The following is an 18,663-nucleotide window of genomic DNA, read 5'->3' as shown; positions in this document are numbered from 1 at the left end:
GACTTCCTTGGAGAGCTCTTTGGTCTTGGCCATGGTGGAGAGTTTGGAATCTGATTGATTGATTGCTTCTGTGGACAGGTGTCTTCTATATACGTAACAAACTGAGATTAGGAGAACTCCCTTTAAGTGTGTGCTCCTAATCTCAGCTCGTTACCTGTATAAAAGACACCTGGGAGCCAGAAATCTTTCTGATTGAGAGGGGGTCAAATACTTATTTCCCTCATTAAAATGCTAATCATTTTATAACATTTTTTTGTTGTTATTCTGTCTCTCACTGTTCAAATAAACCTACCATTAAAATGATAGACTGATTATTTCTTTGTCAGTGGGCAAACATACAAAATCAGCAGGGGATGAAATACTTTTTTCCCTCACTGTAACACAATTTGATGGATGTGGACATGACAGACACAAAGCTGGAGCTTTCACAAGACACATATTTTAATTTTTTTGGTATAATTACAAGCATTCCATAAGTGTCAAAGGCTTTTATTGACAATTACATTAAGTTTATGCAAAGAGTCAATATTTGCAGTGTTGTTCTTTTTCAATACCTCTGCAATCCACCCTGGCATGCTGTCAATTAACTTCTGGGACACATCCTGACTGATGGCAGCCTATTCTTGCATAATCAATGCTTAAGTTTGTCAGAATTTGTGGGTTTTTGTTTGTCCACCCGCCTCTTGAGGATCAACCACAAGTTCTCAATGGGATTAAGGTCTGGGGAGTTTCCTGGCCATGGACCAAAAATGTCAATGTTTTGTTCCCCAAGCCACTTAGTTATCACTTTTGCCTTATGGCAAGGTGCTCCATCAAGCTGGAAAAGGCATTGTTCGTCACCAAACTGTTCTTGGATGGTTGGGAGAAGTTGCTCTCAGAGGATGTGTTGGTACCATTCTGTATTCATGGCTGTGTTCTTAGGCAAAATTGTGAGTGAGCCCACTCCCTTGGCTGAGAAGCAACCCCACACATGAATGGTCTCAGGATGCTTTACTGTTGGCATGACACAGGACTGATGGAAAGGGGATTCATCAGAGAAAATGACTTTACCCCAGTCCTCAGCAGTCCAATCCCTGTACCTTTTGCAGAATATCAGTCTGTGCCTGATGTTTTTCCTGGAGAGAGGTGGCTTCTTTGCTACCCTTCTTGACACCAGGCCATCCTCCAAAAGTATTCGCCTCACTGTGCGTGCAGATGCACTCACACCTGCCTGCTGCCATTCCTGAGCAAGCTCTGCATTGGTGGTGCCCTGATCCCGCAGCTGAATCAACTTTAGGAGATGGTCCTGGCGCTTGTTGGACTTTCTTGGGCGCCCTGACGCCTTCTTCTCAACAATTGTACCTCTCTCCTTGAAGTTCTTGATGATCCGAAAAATGGTTGATTTAGGTGCAATCTTACTAGCAGCAATATCCTTGCCTGTGAAGCCCTTTTTGTGCAAAGTAATGATGACGGCACGTGTTTCCTTACAGGTAACCATGGTTAACAGAGGAAGAACAATGATTTCAACACCACCCTCCTTTTAAAGCTTACAGTCTGTTATTCTAACTCAATCAGCATGACAGAGTGATCTCCAGCCTTGTCCTCGTCAACACTCTCACCTGTGTTAACGAGAGAATCACTGACATGATGGCAGCTGGTGCTTTTGTGGCAGGGCTGAATTGCAGTGGAAATGTTTTTTGGGGGGTTAAGTTCATTTTCATGGCTTAGAGGGCCTTTGCAATTAATTGCAATTCATCTGATCACTCTTCATGACATTCTGGAGTATATGCAAATTGCCATCATCAAAACTGAGGCAGCAGACTTTGTGAAAATTAGTATTTGTGTCATTCTCAAAACTTTTGACCATGATTGTACACTGCTCAAAAAAATAAAGGGAACACTTAAACAACACAATGTAACTCCAAGCCAATCACACTTCTGTGAAATCAAACTGTCCACTTAGGAAGCAACACTGATTGACAATAAATTTCACATGCTGTTGTGCAAATGGAATAGACAACAGGTGGAAATTATAGGCAATTAGCAAGACACGCCCAATAAAGGACTGGTTTTGCAGGTGGTGACCACAGACCACTTCTCAGTTCCTATGCTTCCTGGCTGATGTTTTGGTCACTTTTGAATGCTGGCGGTGCTTTCACTCTAGTGGTAGCATGAGACGGAGTCTACAACCCACACAAGTGGCTCAGGTAGTGCAGCTCATCCAGGATGGCACATCAATGCGAGCTGTGGCAAGAAGGTTTGCTGTGTCTGTCAGCGTAGTGTCCAGAGCATGGAGGCGCTACCAGGAGACAGGCCAGTACATCAGGAGACGTGGAGGATGCCGTAGGAGGGCAACAACCCAGCAGCAGGACTGCTACCTCCGCCTTTGTGCAAGGAGGAGCAGGAGGAGCACTGCCAGAGCCCTGCAAAATTACCTCCAGCAGGCCACAAATGTGCATGTGTCTGCTCAAACGGTCAGAAACAGACTCCATGAGGGTGGTATGAGGGCCCGACGTCCACAGGTGGGGGTTGTGCTTACAGCCCAACACCGTGCAGGACGTTTGGCATTTGCCAGAGAACCCCAAGATTGGCAAATTTGCCACTGGCGCCCTGTGCTCTTCACAGATGAAAGCAGGTTCACACTGAGCACATATGACAGAGTCTGGAGACGCCGTGGAGAACGTTCTGCTGCCTGCAACATCCTCCAGCATGACCGGTTTGGCAGTGGGTCAGTCATGGTGTGGGGTGGCATTTCTTTGGGGGGCTGCACAGCCCTCCATGTGCTCGCCAGAGGTAGCCTGACTGCCATTAGGTACCGAGATGAGATCCTCAGACCCCTTGTGAGACCATATGCTGGTGCGGTTGGCCCTGGGTTCCTCCTAATGCAAGACAATGCTAGACCTCATGTGGCTGGAGTGTGTCAGCAGTTCCTGCAAGAGGAAGGCATTGATGCTATGGACCGCCCGTTCCCCAGACCTGAATCCAATTGAGCACATCTGGGACATCATGTCTCGCTCCATCCACCAACGCCACGTTGCACCACAGACTGTCCAGGAGTTGGCGGATGCTTTAGTCCAGGTCTGGGAGGAGATCCCTCAGGAGACCATCCGCCACCTCATCAGGAGCATGCCCAGGCGTTGTAGGGAGGTCATACAGGCACGTGGAGGCCACACACACTACTGAGCCTCATTTTGACTTGTTTTAAGGACATTACATCAAAGTTGGATCAGCCTGTAGTGTGATTTTCCACTTTAATTTTGAGGGTGACTCCAAATCCAGACCTCCATGGGTTGATAAATTTGATTTCCATTGATAATTTTTGTGTGATTTTGTTGTCAGCACATTCAACTATGTAAAGAAAAAAGTATTCAATAAGATTATTTCATTCATTCAGATCTAGGATGTGTTATTTTAGTGTTCCCTTTATTTTTTTGAGCAGTGTATATATGTATACATACATACATACACACACACACACATACATACATACAGTGCTATGAAAAAGTATTTGCCCCCTTTCTAATTTTCTCTACTTTTGCATATTTGTGATACTGAATGTTAGCAGATCTTCAACCAAAACCTAATATTAGATAAAGGGAACATAAGTGAACAAATAACACAACAATTACATATTTATTTCATAAACAAAGTTATGCAACACCCAATTCCCCTGTGTGAAAAAGTAATTGCCCCCTTACACTCAATAACTGGTTGTGCCACCTTTAGCTGCAATGACTCCAACCAAATGCTTCCTGTAGTTGTTGATCAGTCTCTTACGTCGCTGTGGAGGAATTTTGGCCCACTCTTCCATGCAGAACTGCTTTAACTCAGTGACGTGTGGGTTTTCAAGCATGAACTGCTTGTTTCAAGTCCTGCCACAACATCTCCATTGGGATTAGGTCTGGACTTTGACTAGGCCATTCCAAAACTTCCAATTTATTGCTTTTTAGCAATTTTCATGTAGACTTGATTGTGTGGTTTGGATCATTGTCTTGCTGCATGACCCAGCTGCGCTTCAGCTTCAGCTCACAGACGGATGGTCTGACATACTCCTGTAGAATTCTCTGATACAGAGCAGAATTCATGGTTCCTTCTATTAAGGCAAGTCGTCCAGGTCCTGAGGCAGCAAAGCATCCCCAAACCATCACACCACCACCACCATGCTTGACCTTTGGTATGATGTTCTTACTGTGGAATGCAGTGTTTGGTTTTCGCCAGGCTTTTGCTTTGCTGCCTCAGAACCTGGACGACTAATGATTCTGTCTCTTCGCAGCAAAATCTGCAGAGCTGGGAAGATTGTATCCCCCATATAAATAACATTCTATTGGTAGCAAGAATTTTATACAATAATTTCAATTGCAAAATTCTAAATTTTGAATCCGGCGTCGTTTTGCGTATAAGTTCATAAACACTATGCCATGGAATCGGTACGTCAAAAACCTCTTCCCAACTATTTTGCAATCTATATGGGACGGCTGTCAATCCATTGGTCCTTAAATGAAACTGGTATACTTTTTTATTTATCAAAGTTTCCTTTAACCATTTATGTTCTTTAATGCAAGGCCGACAGACAAGTTCCTTACTTTCTCCCCCTTCCACTTTCCTCTTCCATTTTTGCGGTAATGCTGAAATTATTTGTTTGTAATTTTGGGTAGAGCAGACATTTCCATATGTTTTTGTTAGCTGCATGTGCGACATAACTCCACCAGTCCTACAGATTATATCATTTACGAAGATTATACCTTTTAAAAACATAAAATAAAAAAAAAAGAAGGTATTAGTATTTTTGAGTTTAACCACAATATTTGTTGCATTATTTGTTCTGTCGTTTCTGGAGGATTAAATTGAAATTGCAACCAACTTTCTTTGGCTTGTTTTAGAAATAGTGATATTTGGGAGATTATTTCCTTTTCAAATAACTGAAAGTGAGAGGTTGTAATCTGAATAAAGGGAAAAAGGCCATTCTTGAACATTGGGTGAGACAATCTTATTAATTTGCTAGAGAATCAGTTCGGATTTAAGTATAACTTTTGTATGACTGAAGCTTTTAGTGATAGGTCTAATGCTTTAATATTTAATAATTTCTGTCCTCCGAATTCATATTAATTATATAAATAGGCCCGTTTAATTTTGTCTGGCTTGCCGTTCTAAAATGGAATCTTTTTTTCTCATATAATCAAAAAAAAATGTTCGCTAGGCATAGGCAAGACCATAAGCAAATAGGTAAACTGGGATAATACTAAAGAGTTAATCAGGGTGATTTTTCCACAAATTGACAGGTATTTACCTTTCCATGGTAGCAAGATCTTATCTATTTTTGCTAACTTTCTATTAAAATGTATTGGAGTGAGATCAATTTCATTTGGGATATGTATTCCGAGTATATCCACATCACCATCAGACCATTGTATTGGTAAACTACATGGTAATGTAAAAATTGTATTTTTTATTGATCCAATACGTAATATAGTACATTTAACATAATTTGGTTGTAGGCCAGAGAGGTTAGAAAATGTATCTAGATCCTCTATGAGGCTGTGGAGGGATTCAAGTTGTGGATTTAAAAGAAAACATGAATCATCAGCGTACAATGACACCTTTGTTTTTAAGCCCTGGATTTCTAATCCCTTGATATTATTGTTGGATCTGATTTTAATAGCTAACATCTCGATGGCCATAATAAATAGATATGCCGATAGTGGACAACCTTGTTTCACTCCTCTTGACAGTTTAAAACTTTCTGAGAAATAGCCAGTATTTACTATTTTACACCTAGGGTTACTATACATGATTTTAACCCAATTTTTAAGAGATTCTCCAAAATTGAAATGCTCCAGGCATTTATATATAAACCCCAGTCGTACTTTATCAAATGCCTTTTCGAAGTCTGCTATGAATAGCAGGCCTGGTTTCCCAGATATTTCATAGTGTTCTATTGTTTCCAGTACTTGCCTTATATTATCTCCAATGTATCGTCCATGTAAAAAACCTGTCTGATTAGAATGAATAATGTCCGACAATACCTTTTTAATTCTATGCGCTATACATTTTGGTAGAATTTTTGCATCACAACACTGAAGTGTAAGGGGCCTCCAATTTTTTTAATGGACTGGATCTTTATATTTTCCACTTGTATAATGTTTCAGTAATAATGAAATCAGACCTTCTTCTTGAGTGTCTGATAATCTACCATTTACATAGGAGTGGTTAAAACATGCTAATAACGGTCCTCTGAGTATATCAAAAAAGGTTTGGTATACCTAGACTGGTATGCCATCCAACCCTGGAGTTTTCTCTGACTTAAATTCTTTAATTGCATCCAGAAGTTCCTCCTCTGTAATTTCACCTTCACATGAGTCTTTCTGTATGGCTGTTCAGTTTACATTATCAATAGAAAAAAAATCTCTACAATTAGCTTCAGTTAGAGGAGATGGAGGCGCCTGAAACCAAAACATATGCTTAAAGTACTTTGTTTCCGCCTTCAAAATATAATTTGGTGAATCATGGGTGACTCAGTCATTTTTAACCAGTTTCAGTAAATTATTTTTGGTAGCATTCCTATGTTGAAGATTAAAAAATAATTTGGTGCATTTTCCCCCATTTCCATCCAGTTTGCTTTATTTTTTATAATATATTACACTTGATCTTTCTTGAATAAGTTTCTCCATTTCTTTTAGTTTTTCCTCTAATTTATTCTGAGCCTCTATGTTACAGTTTTTATTACTATCTATCTGTTCTGTTACACCTTCTATTTCCTTTGTTAGTATGGACTCTTTTGACCTAAATTGCTTTTGTTTTTTAGATTAGTACTTAATTGCATGGCCTCTAAAGGCACATTTAAAGGTGTCCCATACAATAAGGGGATTTGCTGTACCTATGTTATGTCGGAAAAAATCAGTTACAGTGGGGGAAAAAAGTATTTAGTCAGCCACCAATTGTGCAAGTTCTCACACTTAAAAAGATTTGAGAGGCCTGTAATTTTCATCATAGGTACACGTCAACTATGACAGACAAAATGAGAAAAAAATTTCCAGAAAATCACATTGTAGGATTTTTAATGAATTTATTTGCAAATTATGGTGGAAAATAAGTATTTGGTCAATAACAAAGCTTTGTTATATACCCTTTGTTGGCAATGACACAGGTCAAACGTTTTCTGTATGTCTTCACAAGGTTTTCACACACTGTTGCTGGTATTTTGGCCCATTCCTCCATGCAGATCTCCTCTAGAGCAGTGATGTTTTGGGGCTGTCGCTGGGCAACACAGACTTTCAACTCCCTCCAAAGATTTTCTATGGGGTTGAGATCTGGAGACTGGCTAGGCCACTCCAGGACCTTGAAATGCTTCTTACGAAGCCACTCCTTCGTTGCCCGGGCGGTGTGTTTGGGATCATTGTCATGCTGAAAGACCCAGCCACGTTTCATCTTCAATGCCCTTGCTGATGGAAGGAGGTTTTCACTCAAAATCTCACGATACATGGCCCCATTAATTCTTTCCTTTACACGGATCAGTCGTCCTGGTCCCTTGGCAGAAAAACAGCCCCAAAGCATGATGTTTCCACCCCCATGCTTCACAGTAGGTATGGTGTTCTTTGGATGCAACTCAGCATTCTTTGTCCTCCAAACACGACGAGTTGAGTTTTTACCAAAAAGTTCTATTTTGGTTTCATCTGACCATATGACATTCTCCCAATCCTCTTCTGGATCATCCAAATGCACTCTAGCAAACTTCAGATGGGCCTGGACATGTACTGGCTTAAGCAGGGGGACACGTCTGTCACTGCAGGATTTGAGTCCCTGGCGGCGTAGTGTGTTACTGATGGTAGGCTTTGTTACTTTGGTCCCAGCTCTCTGCAGGTCATCCACTAGGTCCCCCCCGTGTGGTTCTGGGATTTTTGCTCACCGTTCTTGTGATCATTTTGACCCCCACGGGGTGAGATCTTGCGTGGAGCCCCAGATCGAGGGAGATTATCAGTGGTCTTGTATGTCTTCCATTTCCTAATAATTGCTCCCACAGTTGATTTCTTCAAATCAAGCTGCTTACCTATTGCAGATTCAGTCTTCCCAGCCTGGTGCAGGTCTACAATTTTGTTTCTGGTGTCCTTTGACAGCTCTTTGGTCTTGGCCATAGTGGAGTTTGGAGTGTGACTGTTTGAGGTTGTGGGCAGGTGTCTTTTATACTGATAACAAGTTCAAACAGGTGCCATTAATACAGGTAACGAGTGGAGGACAGAGGAGCCTCTTAAAGAAGAAGTTACAGGTCTGTGAGAGCCAGAAATCTTGCTTGTTTGTAGGTGACCAAATACTTATTTTCCACCATAATTTGCAAATACATTCATAAAAAATCCTACAATGTGATTTTCTGGAGAAAAAAAATCTCATTTTGTCTGTCATAGTTGACGTGTACCTATGATGACAATTACAGGCCTCTCTCATCTTTTTAAGTGGGAGAACTTGCACTATTGGTGGCTGACTAAATACCTTTTTCCCCACTGTATATATTCCTCTGTCCTAGTTAAAAATAAGTTATCATCCAATAGGCTTTGATTACATTTCCAATATCCTCGCCCAGTAATGTACTAACTGTAAGTCGCTCTGGATAAGAGCGTCTGCTAAATGACTAAAAATGTAAAATGTATATGCCAATTATATGATGGTCCGACTGCATTCTGTCCCCTATCAACACTTTTTAAACTTTTGGTGCCAACGAGAATGACATAAGAAAGAAGTCAAAACGACTAGCTTGATTGAGTCTCCGCCATGTACAGTGGGGAGAACAAGTATTTGATACACTGCCGATTTTGCAGGTTTTCCTACTTACAAAGCATGTAGAGGTCTGTAATTTTTATCATAGGTACACAAAAATCCAGAAAATCACATTGTATGATTTTTAAGTAATTAATTTGCATTTCATTGCATGACATAAATATTTGATCACCTACCAACCAGTAAGAATTCCGGCTCTCACAGACCTGTTAGTTTTTCTTTAAGAAGCCCTCCTGTTCTCCACTCATTACCTGTATTAACTGCACCTGTTTGAACTCGTTACCTGTATAAAAGACACCTGTCCACACACTCAATCAAACAGACTCCAGCCTAGCCAGTCTCCAGACCTGAACCCAATAGAAAATCTTTGGAGGGAGCTGAAAGTCCGTATTGCCCAGCGACAGCCCCGAAACCTAAAGGATCTGGATAAGGTCTGTATGGAGGAGTGGGCCAAAATCCCTGCTGCAGTGTGTGCAAACCTGGTCAAGACCTATAGGAAACGTATGATCTCTGTAATTGCAAACAAAGGTTTCTGTACCAAATATTAAGTTCTGCTTTTCTGATGTATCAAATACTTATGTCATGCAATAAAATGTAAATTAATTTCTTAAAAATCATACAATGTGATTTTCTGGATTTTTTAGATTCCGTCTCTCACAGTTGAGGTGTACCTATGATAAAAATTACAGACCTCTACATGCTTTGTAAGTAGGAAAACCTGCAAAATGTATCAAATACTTGTTCTCCCCACTGTATATCTCACTAGATCAGGATATTTAAGCCTCCATATATCTACTAGTTCTAGACAAACTTACCTCTCCTCCCTTTCCAATTCATATTAGAAAAAGAGGGAAAGAGAAAGACAGAAATGATAGAAAGTGAGGGCATCTCTGGGTTTTCCACTTACCATAAAATACTGAAGAGGGTCATCATCGGTTTGATTTACACAAATGCCGAAAACATGGAAAGCAATCTTAATTCAACGTTTTGCCTTTGACAGTGCGTGGGATGCGCCAACGTGGCCGGCCTCCCACCAAACTCTCCAGCGCCAAGCTCCAACCACAAAGAAGGACCTTATCTCATGTGTGGTCGTGACAGCCCAAGATTTGCAGCCAGTTATAAATAGCTTTGTCGCTCAGAAACAGATGTCTGAATCCGCGCTGCCACTTATTAGGCAAATGCATGGTGTTCGTGGATGTCGCAACACCTATGATTGATCAGTTTTACACCGTACCATAAGAGTGACGTGTGCGTATGGGCCGTGGGCGTTGTTTTGATCTATTCTCGCTGGAAGCATTACTACAGTGTTGGCACTTGATGTATCATCTTCCACTTTGGCAAACAGCGGCCATCACAGACACAGGATAGGAATGGGCATCACCACAATAAGTGGTCACAAGTTCTTAGTGAAATTATCAAGCAATGCCTTCTGGTGTGGCACGGTCAAGAATCATTAAAAAATAGAAACCAATACAGCATTTAAGGTTGCATTTCAACTGAAATATTTATCTGTGACAAGAGTTAAGTTGTTGTGTTATTAAAGTAACCAAGGCATTGGAGGAGGCATATACTGACTGCAAAATAATATTCTGCATTGTTGAAAGTCACTTTGCTGAGATTAGAGACATTTGCATGAACAAATCCTTTCTTTCTGATCTGTATACTATGTTTTGTGACGTCAGAAAGTATTCATACCCATTGACTTATTCCACATTTTGTTGTGTTACAGCCTGAATTTAAGATGGATTCAATAAAAAAAATTCTCACCCATCTACACACCACAGGAGGTTGGTGGCACCTTAATTGGAGAGAACGGGATTGTGGTAATGACTGGAGCGGAATCCGTGGAATGGTATCAAATACATCAAACACATGGTTTCCAGGTGTTTGATGCCATTCCATTAGCGCCGTTCCGCCCATTGTTATGTGCCGTTCTCCCCTCAGCAGCCTCCACTGCTACACAGTACCCCATAATGAAAATAAAATGTACATAAGTATTAACACTAGTTTGCTATGACACTCCAAATTGAGCTCAGGTGCATCTGTGGCTAATGTAATTGTTTGGACATGATTTAGAAAGAAACACACCTGTCTATATAAGGTCCCACAGTTGACAGTGCTGGCTGTCCGACCAAACTGAGCAACCGGGCAAGAAGTCCCTTGGTCAGGCAGGTGACCAAGAACCCAATGACCACTCTGACAACAGTCCCTACAGCACTTCGCCAATCTGGGCTTTATGGGAGATTGGCCAGACGGATGCCACTCCTGAGAAAAAGGCACATGACAGCACGCCTGGAGTTTGCAAAAAGGCACGTGAAACACTGAGAGCAACCGATTCTGTGGTCTGATGAGACAAACATTTTACTCTATGGCCTGAACGCAAAGCGCTATGCCTGGAGAAAACCAGGCACAGCTCATCACCCATCTAACACCATCCCTACCATGAAGCATGGTGGTGGCAGCATCATGCTATGGGGATGCTTTTCAGCAGCAGGGACTGGAAGACTGGTAAGGATAGAGGGCACAATGAATGGAGCCAAATACAGGCAAATCCTTGAAGATTTACGTTCCAACAGGACAATCACCCCAAGCATACAGCCAAAGCAATGCTGGAATGGCTTCAGGACAAACATGTGAAAGTCCTTGAGTGGCCCAACCAAAGCCCAGACTTGAATCCCATTGAAAATCTGTGGAAAGACTTGAAGATTGCAGTTCACCGCCGCTCCTCATCTAACTTAACAGAGCTTGATAAAATCTGCATGGGAGAATGGGAGAAAATCCTAAAATCCAGATGTGCAAAGCTGATACAGACATACCCAAGACGACGCAAAGCTGTAATCGCTGCCAAAGGTGCTTTTACAAAGTATCGACTCAGGGGTGTGAATACGTATGTAAAAGAGATATTTCTTTATTTCATTTTCAATAAATGTGCGTTTTGTTTTCACTTTGTCATCATGGGGTATTGTGTGTAGATGAGTGCAAAAAATATATATATTTAATCCATTTTGAGTTCAGGCTGTAAAACAACAGAATGTGGAATAAGTCAAGGGGTATGAATACTTTCTGAATGCACTGTTACTGAGTACACTATGGTAAGTGTTGTGAAGCTAAAGCTCTGTGCACATCAGGGTTTGTGTCAATTTGACATTTCTGAATTTAATTTAATTCAAACAATGAATTTGAATTGGCCTAACCCCACATGAAGCGGAACTTGAATTGAATATGAATTGAAGGAAGTAGAATTGAATTCAAAGCAATTCAACTGAGACATGAAAGTCTCATTCATTTGACAAATATTTTATCAAAAGGATATGCCACTTATTAATATAAAGAATACAAATACCATTTCAAATATTAGTTTGATTATAAATCAAAGATGTCAAATTGTATTTTTCTTTGTCATGAGATGTTAGATTGTTCCCTTCCATACTGTTTGATCTAATGCATTCTAGGAAATGTATGTTTTGTTATATATAAAAATATATCTACGTGTAATACTCACTCTAGAATGCCCTTTTAGCCAATCAGAAATGAGAATTCAACAAAGCTGTGGGATAATAATTATTATAGACAACCCACAACATGATTTCAATATTATTTTAAATTATTTTAGGACAGTTTGTTTAAAAAATCTAATGTTTAAACCTTATGCTAAATGGTATTGGTAACCATACATGACGTCAAAATAAACAATACTATGGTGATGTGTATAATAAATAAGCCATTTGAATTTCATTTGACCCCAACCCTGGTGCACATAGAGTTTGTAAAGGTGTGTGTGTGTGTTTTGAGGGTGATGCTGTTAGTCTGGCGGAATGGTCCTACCTCTGAATGGTGCTCATCATTCTGCTGCAGGACTTCAATACAAAGTTCTCCTAGTCGCATCATGTCCTCCAACCTCTTCTCCGGGGCAGCCTGAGCATCAGCTGTTACATTAGCACAGACAAACATGCTAGCACTGTGACACTAGCACACAGATACACTTAAACACTACCTGGCACCCTGTATACTGTATTAGGAACACTGACAAACCTTATACTTTAACAAAGTCAAACACAGAGACATGACAGTGAAATTCGGCACAGTAATATCACCAGACGTGAGCCGGGCTTGCACATACCCTCGATCTGAGCGTATTCGGTCTGCTGGGAGTAGTTGATAAGGGCAGCTTTCTCCAGACATTTCTGGACCACCATCTTAATCTCATCAGGAGGAACCGGTGTGGTGATGTCCATCATCAAAACCTAGAATTAACCAAACACAGTCATAAGCCTAATGCCAAACACAACAAAACTGACTTCTAGATCCTTACAAGAGTGACCAAAAACCTGTTTTAGTGGAAGGCCACAAGGATATCCCAACACATTCTTGTCTACACAAACGTCTGCAGTATGAAGAATACAGATACAATGTAGACTCAAAAGAATAACAACAGACTTAGACGGCAGACATAGCTTTTCCAGCACAACATACCCTTTCTAGCAGGGCGAGTGTCGCTTTGAGGGCCCCATCTGGTCGTCCAAAGGGGAAACAGTACCTGTGGATACAAGTGTGAGTGGACATCACATCTACACCATCATTTTCAAGAACGATACTGTGGGAATGCTTGATGTATGAATGGACGCAAATGCACTACATTGCACAGAAACTGTCTATTGACTATAGCCTACTGCATTCTTTGATTAGACAATGACCGGCACAAATATCTAGGTCAAACTGTGGGTAATCAAAATCATATCAAATAAAATCTTATGTACACTAGGTCAAACTGTGGGTGATCAAAATCAAGTCAAATTGTATTTGTCACATGCTTCGTAAACAACAGGTGTGAGCTAATATTGAAATGCTAGCCCTTAACAAAGTAGAGGTCAGAAGTGGGAGGCAAATGACCATGACCACACGTGTATTGCCTGTATGGCTCTTGGGACTGGTGATCTTGATTTCTCCTGTAATAATGGACTGGAAACAAGCAAATAGATGCTGAACTACAGGCCAATATCTCTCCCAAATGTGGATATCATATTTTAAGGGGATTTGAGGTGGTCCCTGTCAAACATGTCCCTTCTTAGTGCGTGGTGAGGAATTACCAAACGACTCTTATAGCCCTTAATCAACTTCGCTGTGGTCCCCCTTAATCCTGAACTATATGCACCCCGCTTCTGTCTGCTGCATATTAGCATAATCCCAACATTGTCTAGGCTATTGTTTACTGCCATTAGCCTGTCGTTGAGGAGTATTGCTATTGACTCCCGCTGCTTTCAACAGCCCCCTACTAACTCCTTGTCCCCATCTACCCTCTCTCCCCCTTGGGACCAGATGGAGGGGCCCTTCACAGGCGTTGAACAAACCATCCTTCAAGGTCTGGATCTGTTTCCATGGCCCTGACAATAAGGCCATACAACACAATAATTGTGAATAGCAGCTCACAGATAATAACAATAATAATAATTTGGTGGGTGCTTATAGTTTTCCTATTTCAAGTGTGTATTGATACGCATGTATGAATTGGAAATGTTTTTTTTGTTCGTATCCCAACTCTCCTGGGGTCACGGCCAGGGTCTGCCATTATCAAAGGCGACCCTGGAGCAATTAGGGTTGTGTCTTGACCAAGAATCCAATATACAATATTTCGCACATGTTTAAATGTGTTGAAAGTTCTTATTTATACTCAGTTACTAGTGCATTACTGACAAATGTTATGAAGTCTACATACCATCGTTTGTAATCATGTCAATCTTAGAGGAAGTAGTACCTAAAATGGATGATCTGGTTGTCCAATAGACTCAGGAGACGGCCTCTTATGTCCTCAAACTGTTCTCTCTCTTCCTCAGTCACTGTGCCCATTCCATCCGGCCTGAAAAAACCCACACACAAATGTTTGATGAGCGTTTCATTAAAGGGGCAATCTGCAGTTCAAACAACAACAAAGCGGCTACCCTGTCAACTTTTTGGGTAAATGCCTTAGGGATGGGGTTGGAGAAAACTAACCGCTCTCAAATTCATAGACTGGGCTATGGATGCAAGGACTGACCATAAACGAGATCAAAATTATAGTTTTAAACATGTTTTGAAGCTATACAGTGTTTGTTTACAATTACATTGTTTACAAACAATGGAATAAAACAAGCGTATATTTGGGGTTCTGATGAGGTTAGACAGTTGGACTAAGGTCATGAGGCATTTATAAGTTATATTCAAGAATCAATAGCTATATATAATTAATTTTAAAGTCTGCTCCCTGGTAGGGATGGGGGTTTGAAATAATTTCACTATTCAAATAGTCTCATGAATTTTGGGCGGATATCCGGATATTCAAAATACATGTGTTTTTATAAACTTCCGTTTTTAACCTGATCATTGCTGTGCGAGGGAGAGAGGCTGGCACTCTATTGCTGCAGCTGTGAAGGGGTCGGTGTGTATGAGATGGGAGCGAGAAGACTGAAAGAGAGAGAGAGTGCAAGACAACTCGGCTACAGCCAAGACTACCTAACTTGTAGCAGTCACAATGTTATTTACCATCCCATATAACAGTGCCTGTCCTGACTGGAGTAGCCTAGAGAAGCTAGCCTGCTAGGCTAATTGAGGCTAAATGCGGCGCTTTCTCCCCAACCCATTCAGATAAACAGCAGCCTACCTGTTGGTTGCTCGTTGTAGCCTTCTCCTTCTAATTCCGTAGTTTCCACCTTGCATTGCATTAGTGAACTCTCACTCCACTTGCTACACATTGAGCATCTTTGCCGCTTTGATTGGCCAACATAAACAACAAGCTACACAACAAGCTACACGACAGGTGAAGGTTATCAGTCGGCTACCGGCCTTTTTATGGGGCGCACGTCATAAAACTACATTAAAAGGTTGTTTTATTAAATTAATAATTTGAAATATCATGGCATACCCTTGTATGTAACAATGTCACATGGATATTTTAATTTAATTTTGAAAAATACTTTTCAGTGTTAAAATAGACCAAACTAAATTATCACTCGCAAAAAGTATTTCAAATCAAATGTTATTTGTCACATACACATGTTATTGCGGGTGTCGTGAAATGCTTGTGTTTCTAGCTCCAACAGTGCAGTATATCACAATTCACAGTGACATTAGAGTGAGTGACATTATTAAAGTGGCCAGTGATTTCAAGTCTATGTATATGGGGCAGCAGCTTCTAAGGTGCAGGGTTACGTAACCGGGTGGAAGCCGCCTAGTGATGGCTATTTAACAGTATGATGGCCTTGAGATAGAAGCTGTTTTTCAGTCTCTCGGTCCCAGCTTTGATGCACCTGTACTGACCTCGCCTTCTGGATGATAGTGGGGTGAACAGGCAGTGGCTAGGGTGGTTGTTGTCCTTGATGATCTTTTTGGCCTTCCTGTGACATCGGGTGCTGTAGGTGTCCTGGAGGGCAGGTAGTTTGGCCCCGGTGATGCGTTGGGCAGACCGCACCACCCTCTGGAGAGCCCTGCGGTTGCGGTTGCGGGTGGTGCAGTTGCCGTACCAGGTGGTGATACAGCCCGACAGGATGCTCTCAATTGTGCATCTTGTAAAGGTTTGTGAGGGTTTTAGGTGCCAAGCCAAATTTCTTCAGCCTCCTGAGGTTGAAGAGGCACTGTTGCACCTTCTTCACCACACTGTCTGTATGGCTGGACCATTTCAGATCGTCAGTGATGTGTATGCCGAGGAAGGAAGCTTTCCACCTGCTCCACAGCGGTCCCATCGATGTGGATAGGGGTGTGCACCCTCTGCTGTTTCCCGACTACTGTTGTGTCATCTGCAAACTTGATGATTGAGTTGGAGGCGTCGTGGCGAACAGGGAGTACAGGAGGGGGCTGAGCACGCACCCTTGTGGGGCCCCTGTGCTGAGGATCAGCGAAGTGGAGGTGTTGTTTCCTACCTTCACCACCTGGGGGCGGCCCGTCAAGAAGTCCAGGACCCAGTTGCACAGGGCGGGGTTCAGACCCAGGGCCCCAAGCTTAATGATGAGCTTGAAGGGTACTATGGTGATGAATGCTGAGCTATAATCAATGAACAGCATTCTTACATAGGTATTCCTCTTGTCCAGATGGGATATGGCAGTATGCAGTGCGATGGTGATTGCATCGTCTGTGGATCTATTGGGGCGGTAAGCAAATTGAAGTGGGTCTAGGGTGTCAGGTAAGGTAGAGGTGATATGATCCTTAACCAGCCTCTCAAAGCACTTCATGATGACAGAAGTGAGTGCTACGGGGCGATAGTCATTTAGTTGAGTTACCTTTGCTTTTTTGGGTACAGGAACAATGGTGGACATCTTGAAGCAAGTGGGGACAGCAGACTGGGATAGGGAGAGATTGAATATGTCCGTAAACACTCCAGCCAGCTGGTCTGCGCATGCTCTGAGGACGCGGCTAGGGATGCCGTCTGGGCCGGCAGCCCTGCGAGGGTTAACCAGCTTAAATGTCTTACGTTGGCCACGGAGAAGGAGAGCCCACAGTCCGTGGTAGCGGACCGCGTCGGTGGCACTGTGTTATCCTCAAAGTGGGTGAAGAAGGTGTTTAGCTTGTCCGGAAGCAAGATGTCGGTGTCCGCGACGTGGCTGGTTTTCCCTTTGCAGTCCGTGATTGTCTGTAGACCCTGCCACATATGTCTTGTGTCTGAGCCGTTGAATTGCGACTCCACTTTGTCTCTATACTGACGTTTTGCCTGTTTGATTGCCCTATGGAGGGAATAACTACACTGTTTGTATTCGGCCATATTCCCAGTCACCTTGCCATGGTTAAATGCGGTGGTTCGCGCTTTCAGTTTTGCGTGAATGCTGCCATCTATCCACGGTTTCTGCTTAGGGTAGGTTTTAATAGTCACAGTGGGTACAACATCTCCTATACACTTCCTAATTAACTCAGTCACCGTATCCGTGTATTCTTAACTCAGTCACCGTATCCGTGTATTCGTCAATGTTATTCTCAGAGGCTACCCGGAACATATTCCAGTCCGCGTGATCAAAACAATCTTGAAGCGTGGATTCCAATTGGTCAGACCAGCGTTGAATAGTCTTTAGCACGGGTACTTCCTGTTTGAGTTTCTGCCTATAGGAAGGGAGAAGCAAAATGGAGTCGTGATCAGATTTGCCGAAGGGAGGGCGGGGGAGGGCCTTGTTGGCATCCCGGAAGTTGGAGTAGCAGTGGTCGAGTACTACAGTTAATGTGTTGATAGAACTTCGGTAGCGTTTTCCTCAAATTTGCTTTGTTAAAATCCCCAGCTACAATAAATGCGGCCTCAGGATATGTGGTTTCCAGTTTGCATAAAGTCCAGTGAAGTTCGTGGTATCGGCTTGAGGGGGGGAATATACACGGCTGTGACTATAACCAAAGAGAATCTTCTTGGGAGGTAATACGGTCGGCATTTGATTGTGAGGTATTCTAGGTCGGGTGAACAAAAGGACTTGAGTTCCTGTATGTTATCACAATCACACCATGAGTGGTCAATCATGAAACAAACACCCCCGCCTTTCTTCTTCCCAGAGAGTATTTTATTTCTGTCTACGCGATATACTGAGAACCCAGCTGGCTATATGGACAAAGACAGTATATCCCGAGAGAGCCATGTTTCCGTGAAACAGAGTATGTTACAATCCCTGATGTCTCTCTGGAAGGAGATTCTCGCCCTGAGCTCGTCTACTTTATTATCCAGAGACTGAGCATTAGCGAGTAATATACTCGGAAGCGGTGGATGGTGTGTGTGACTCCTGAGTCGGACAAGAAGTCCACTCCAAATACCTCTTCTCCGCTAGCGGTGTTTTGGATCAGCCTCTGGAATCAGTTCAATTGCCATGGGAGGTACGAACAAAGGATCCAATTCGGAAAAGTCGTATTCCCGGTCGTAATGCTGGTGAGTTACTGCCGCTCTGATAACCAAAAGTGATTTTCAGCTGTATGTAGTAACACAAA

General features: G+C 42.2%; 1 protein-coding gene across 2 annotated transcripts in view; it reads right to left on the bottom strand.

Moving 5' to 3' along the window:
- LOC121532035 (calcium-dependent secretion activator 2) overlaps positions 1-18,663 on the bottom strand; it is a 236,643-nt gene that overhangs the window by 66,009 nt on the left and 151,971 nt on the right. For both annotated transcript variants that reach the window (XM_041837679.2, XM_041837680.2), the window contains exons 14-17: positions 14,498-14,599; positions 13,219-13,282; positions 12,866-12,989; positions 12,571-12,671 (exon numbers count right to left, since the gene is read on the bottom strand). In XM_041837679.2, the coding sequence (XP_041693613.2) occupies positions 12,571-12,671; positions 12,866-12,989; positions 13,219-13,282; positions 14,498-14,599 (391 nt within the window). The remainder of the gene's footprint in view (positions 1-12,570; positions 12,672-12,865; positions 12,990-13,218; positions 13,283-14,497; positions 14,600-18,663) is intronic.

Source organism: Coregonus clupeaformis, unplaced genomic scaffold, assembly GCF_020615455.1.
Source record: "Coregonus clupeaformis isolate EN_2021a unplaced genomic scaffold, ASM2061545v1 scaf0073, whole genome shotgun sequence".
In the NCBI taxonomy this organism is placed as follows: domain Eukaryota; kingdom Metazoa; phylum Chordata; class Actinopteri; order Salmoniformes; family Salmonidae; genus Coregonus; species Coregonus clupeaformis.
Note: the sequence above shows the minus strand (reverse complement) of the source record. Positions and strands in the feature narration are given on the sequence as shown.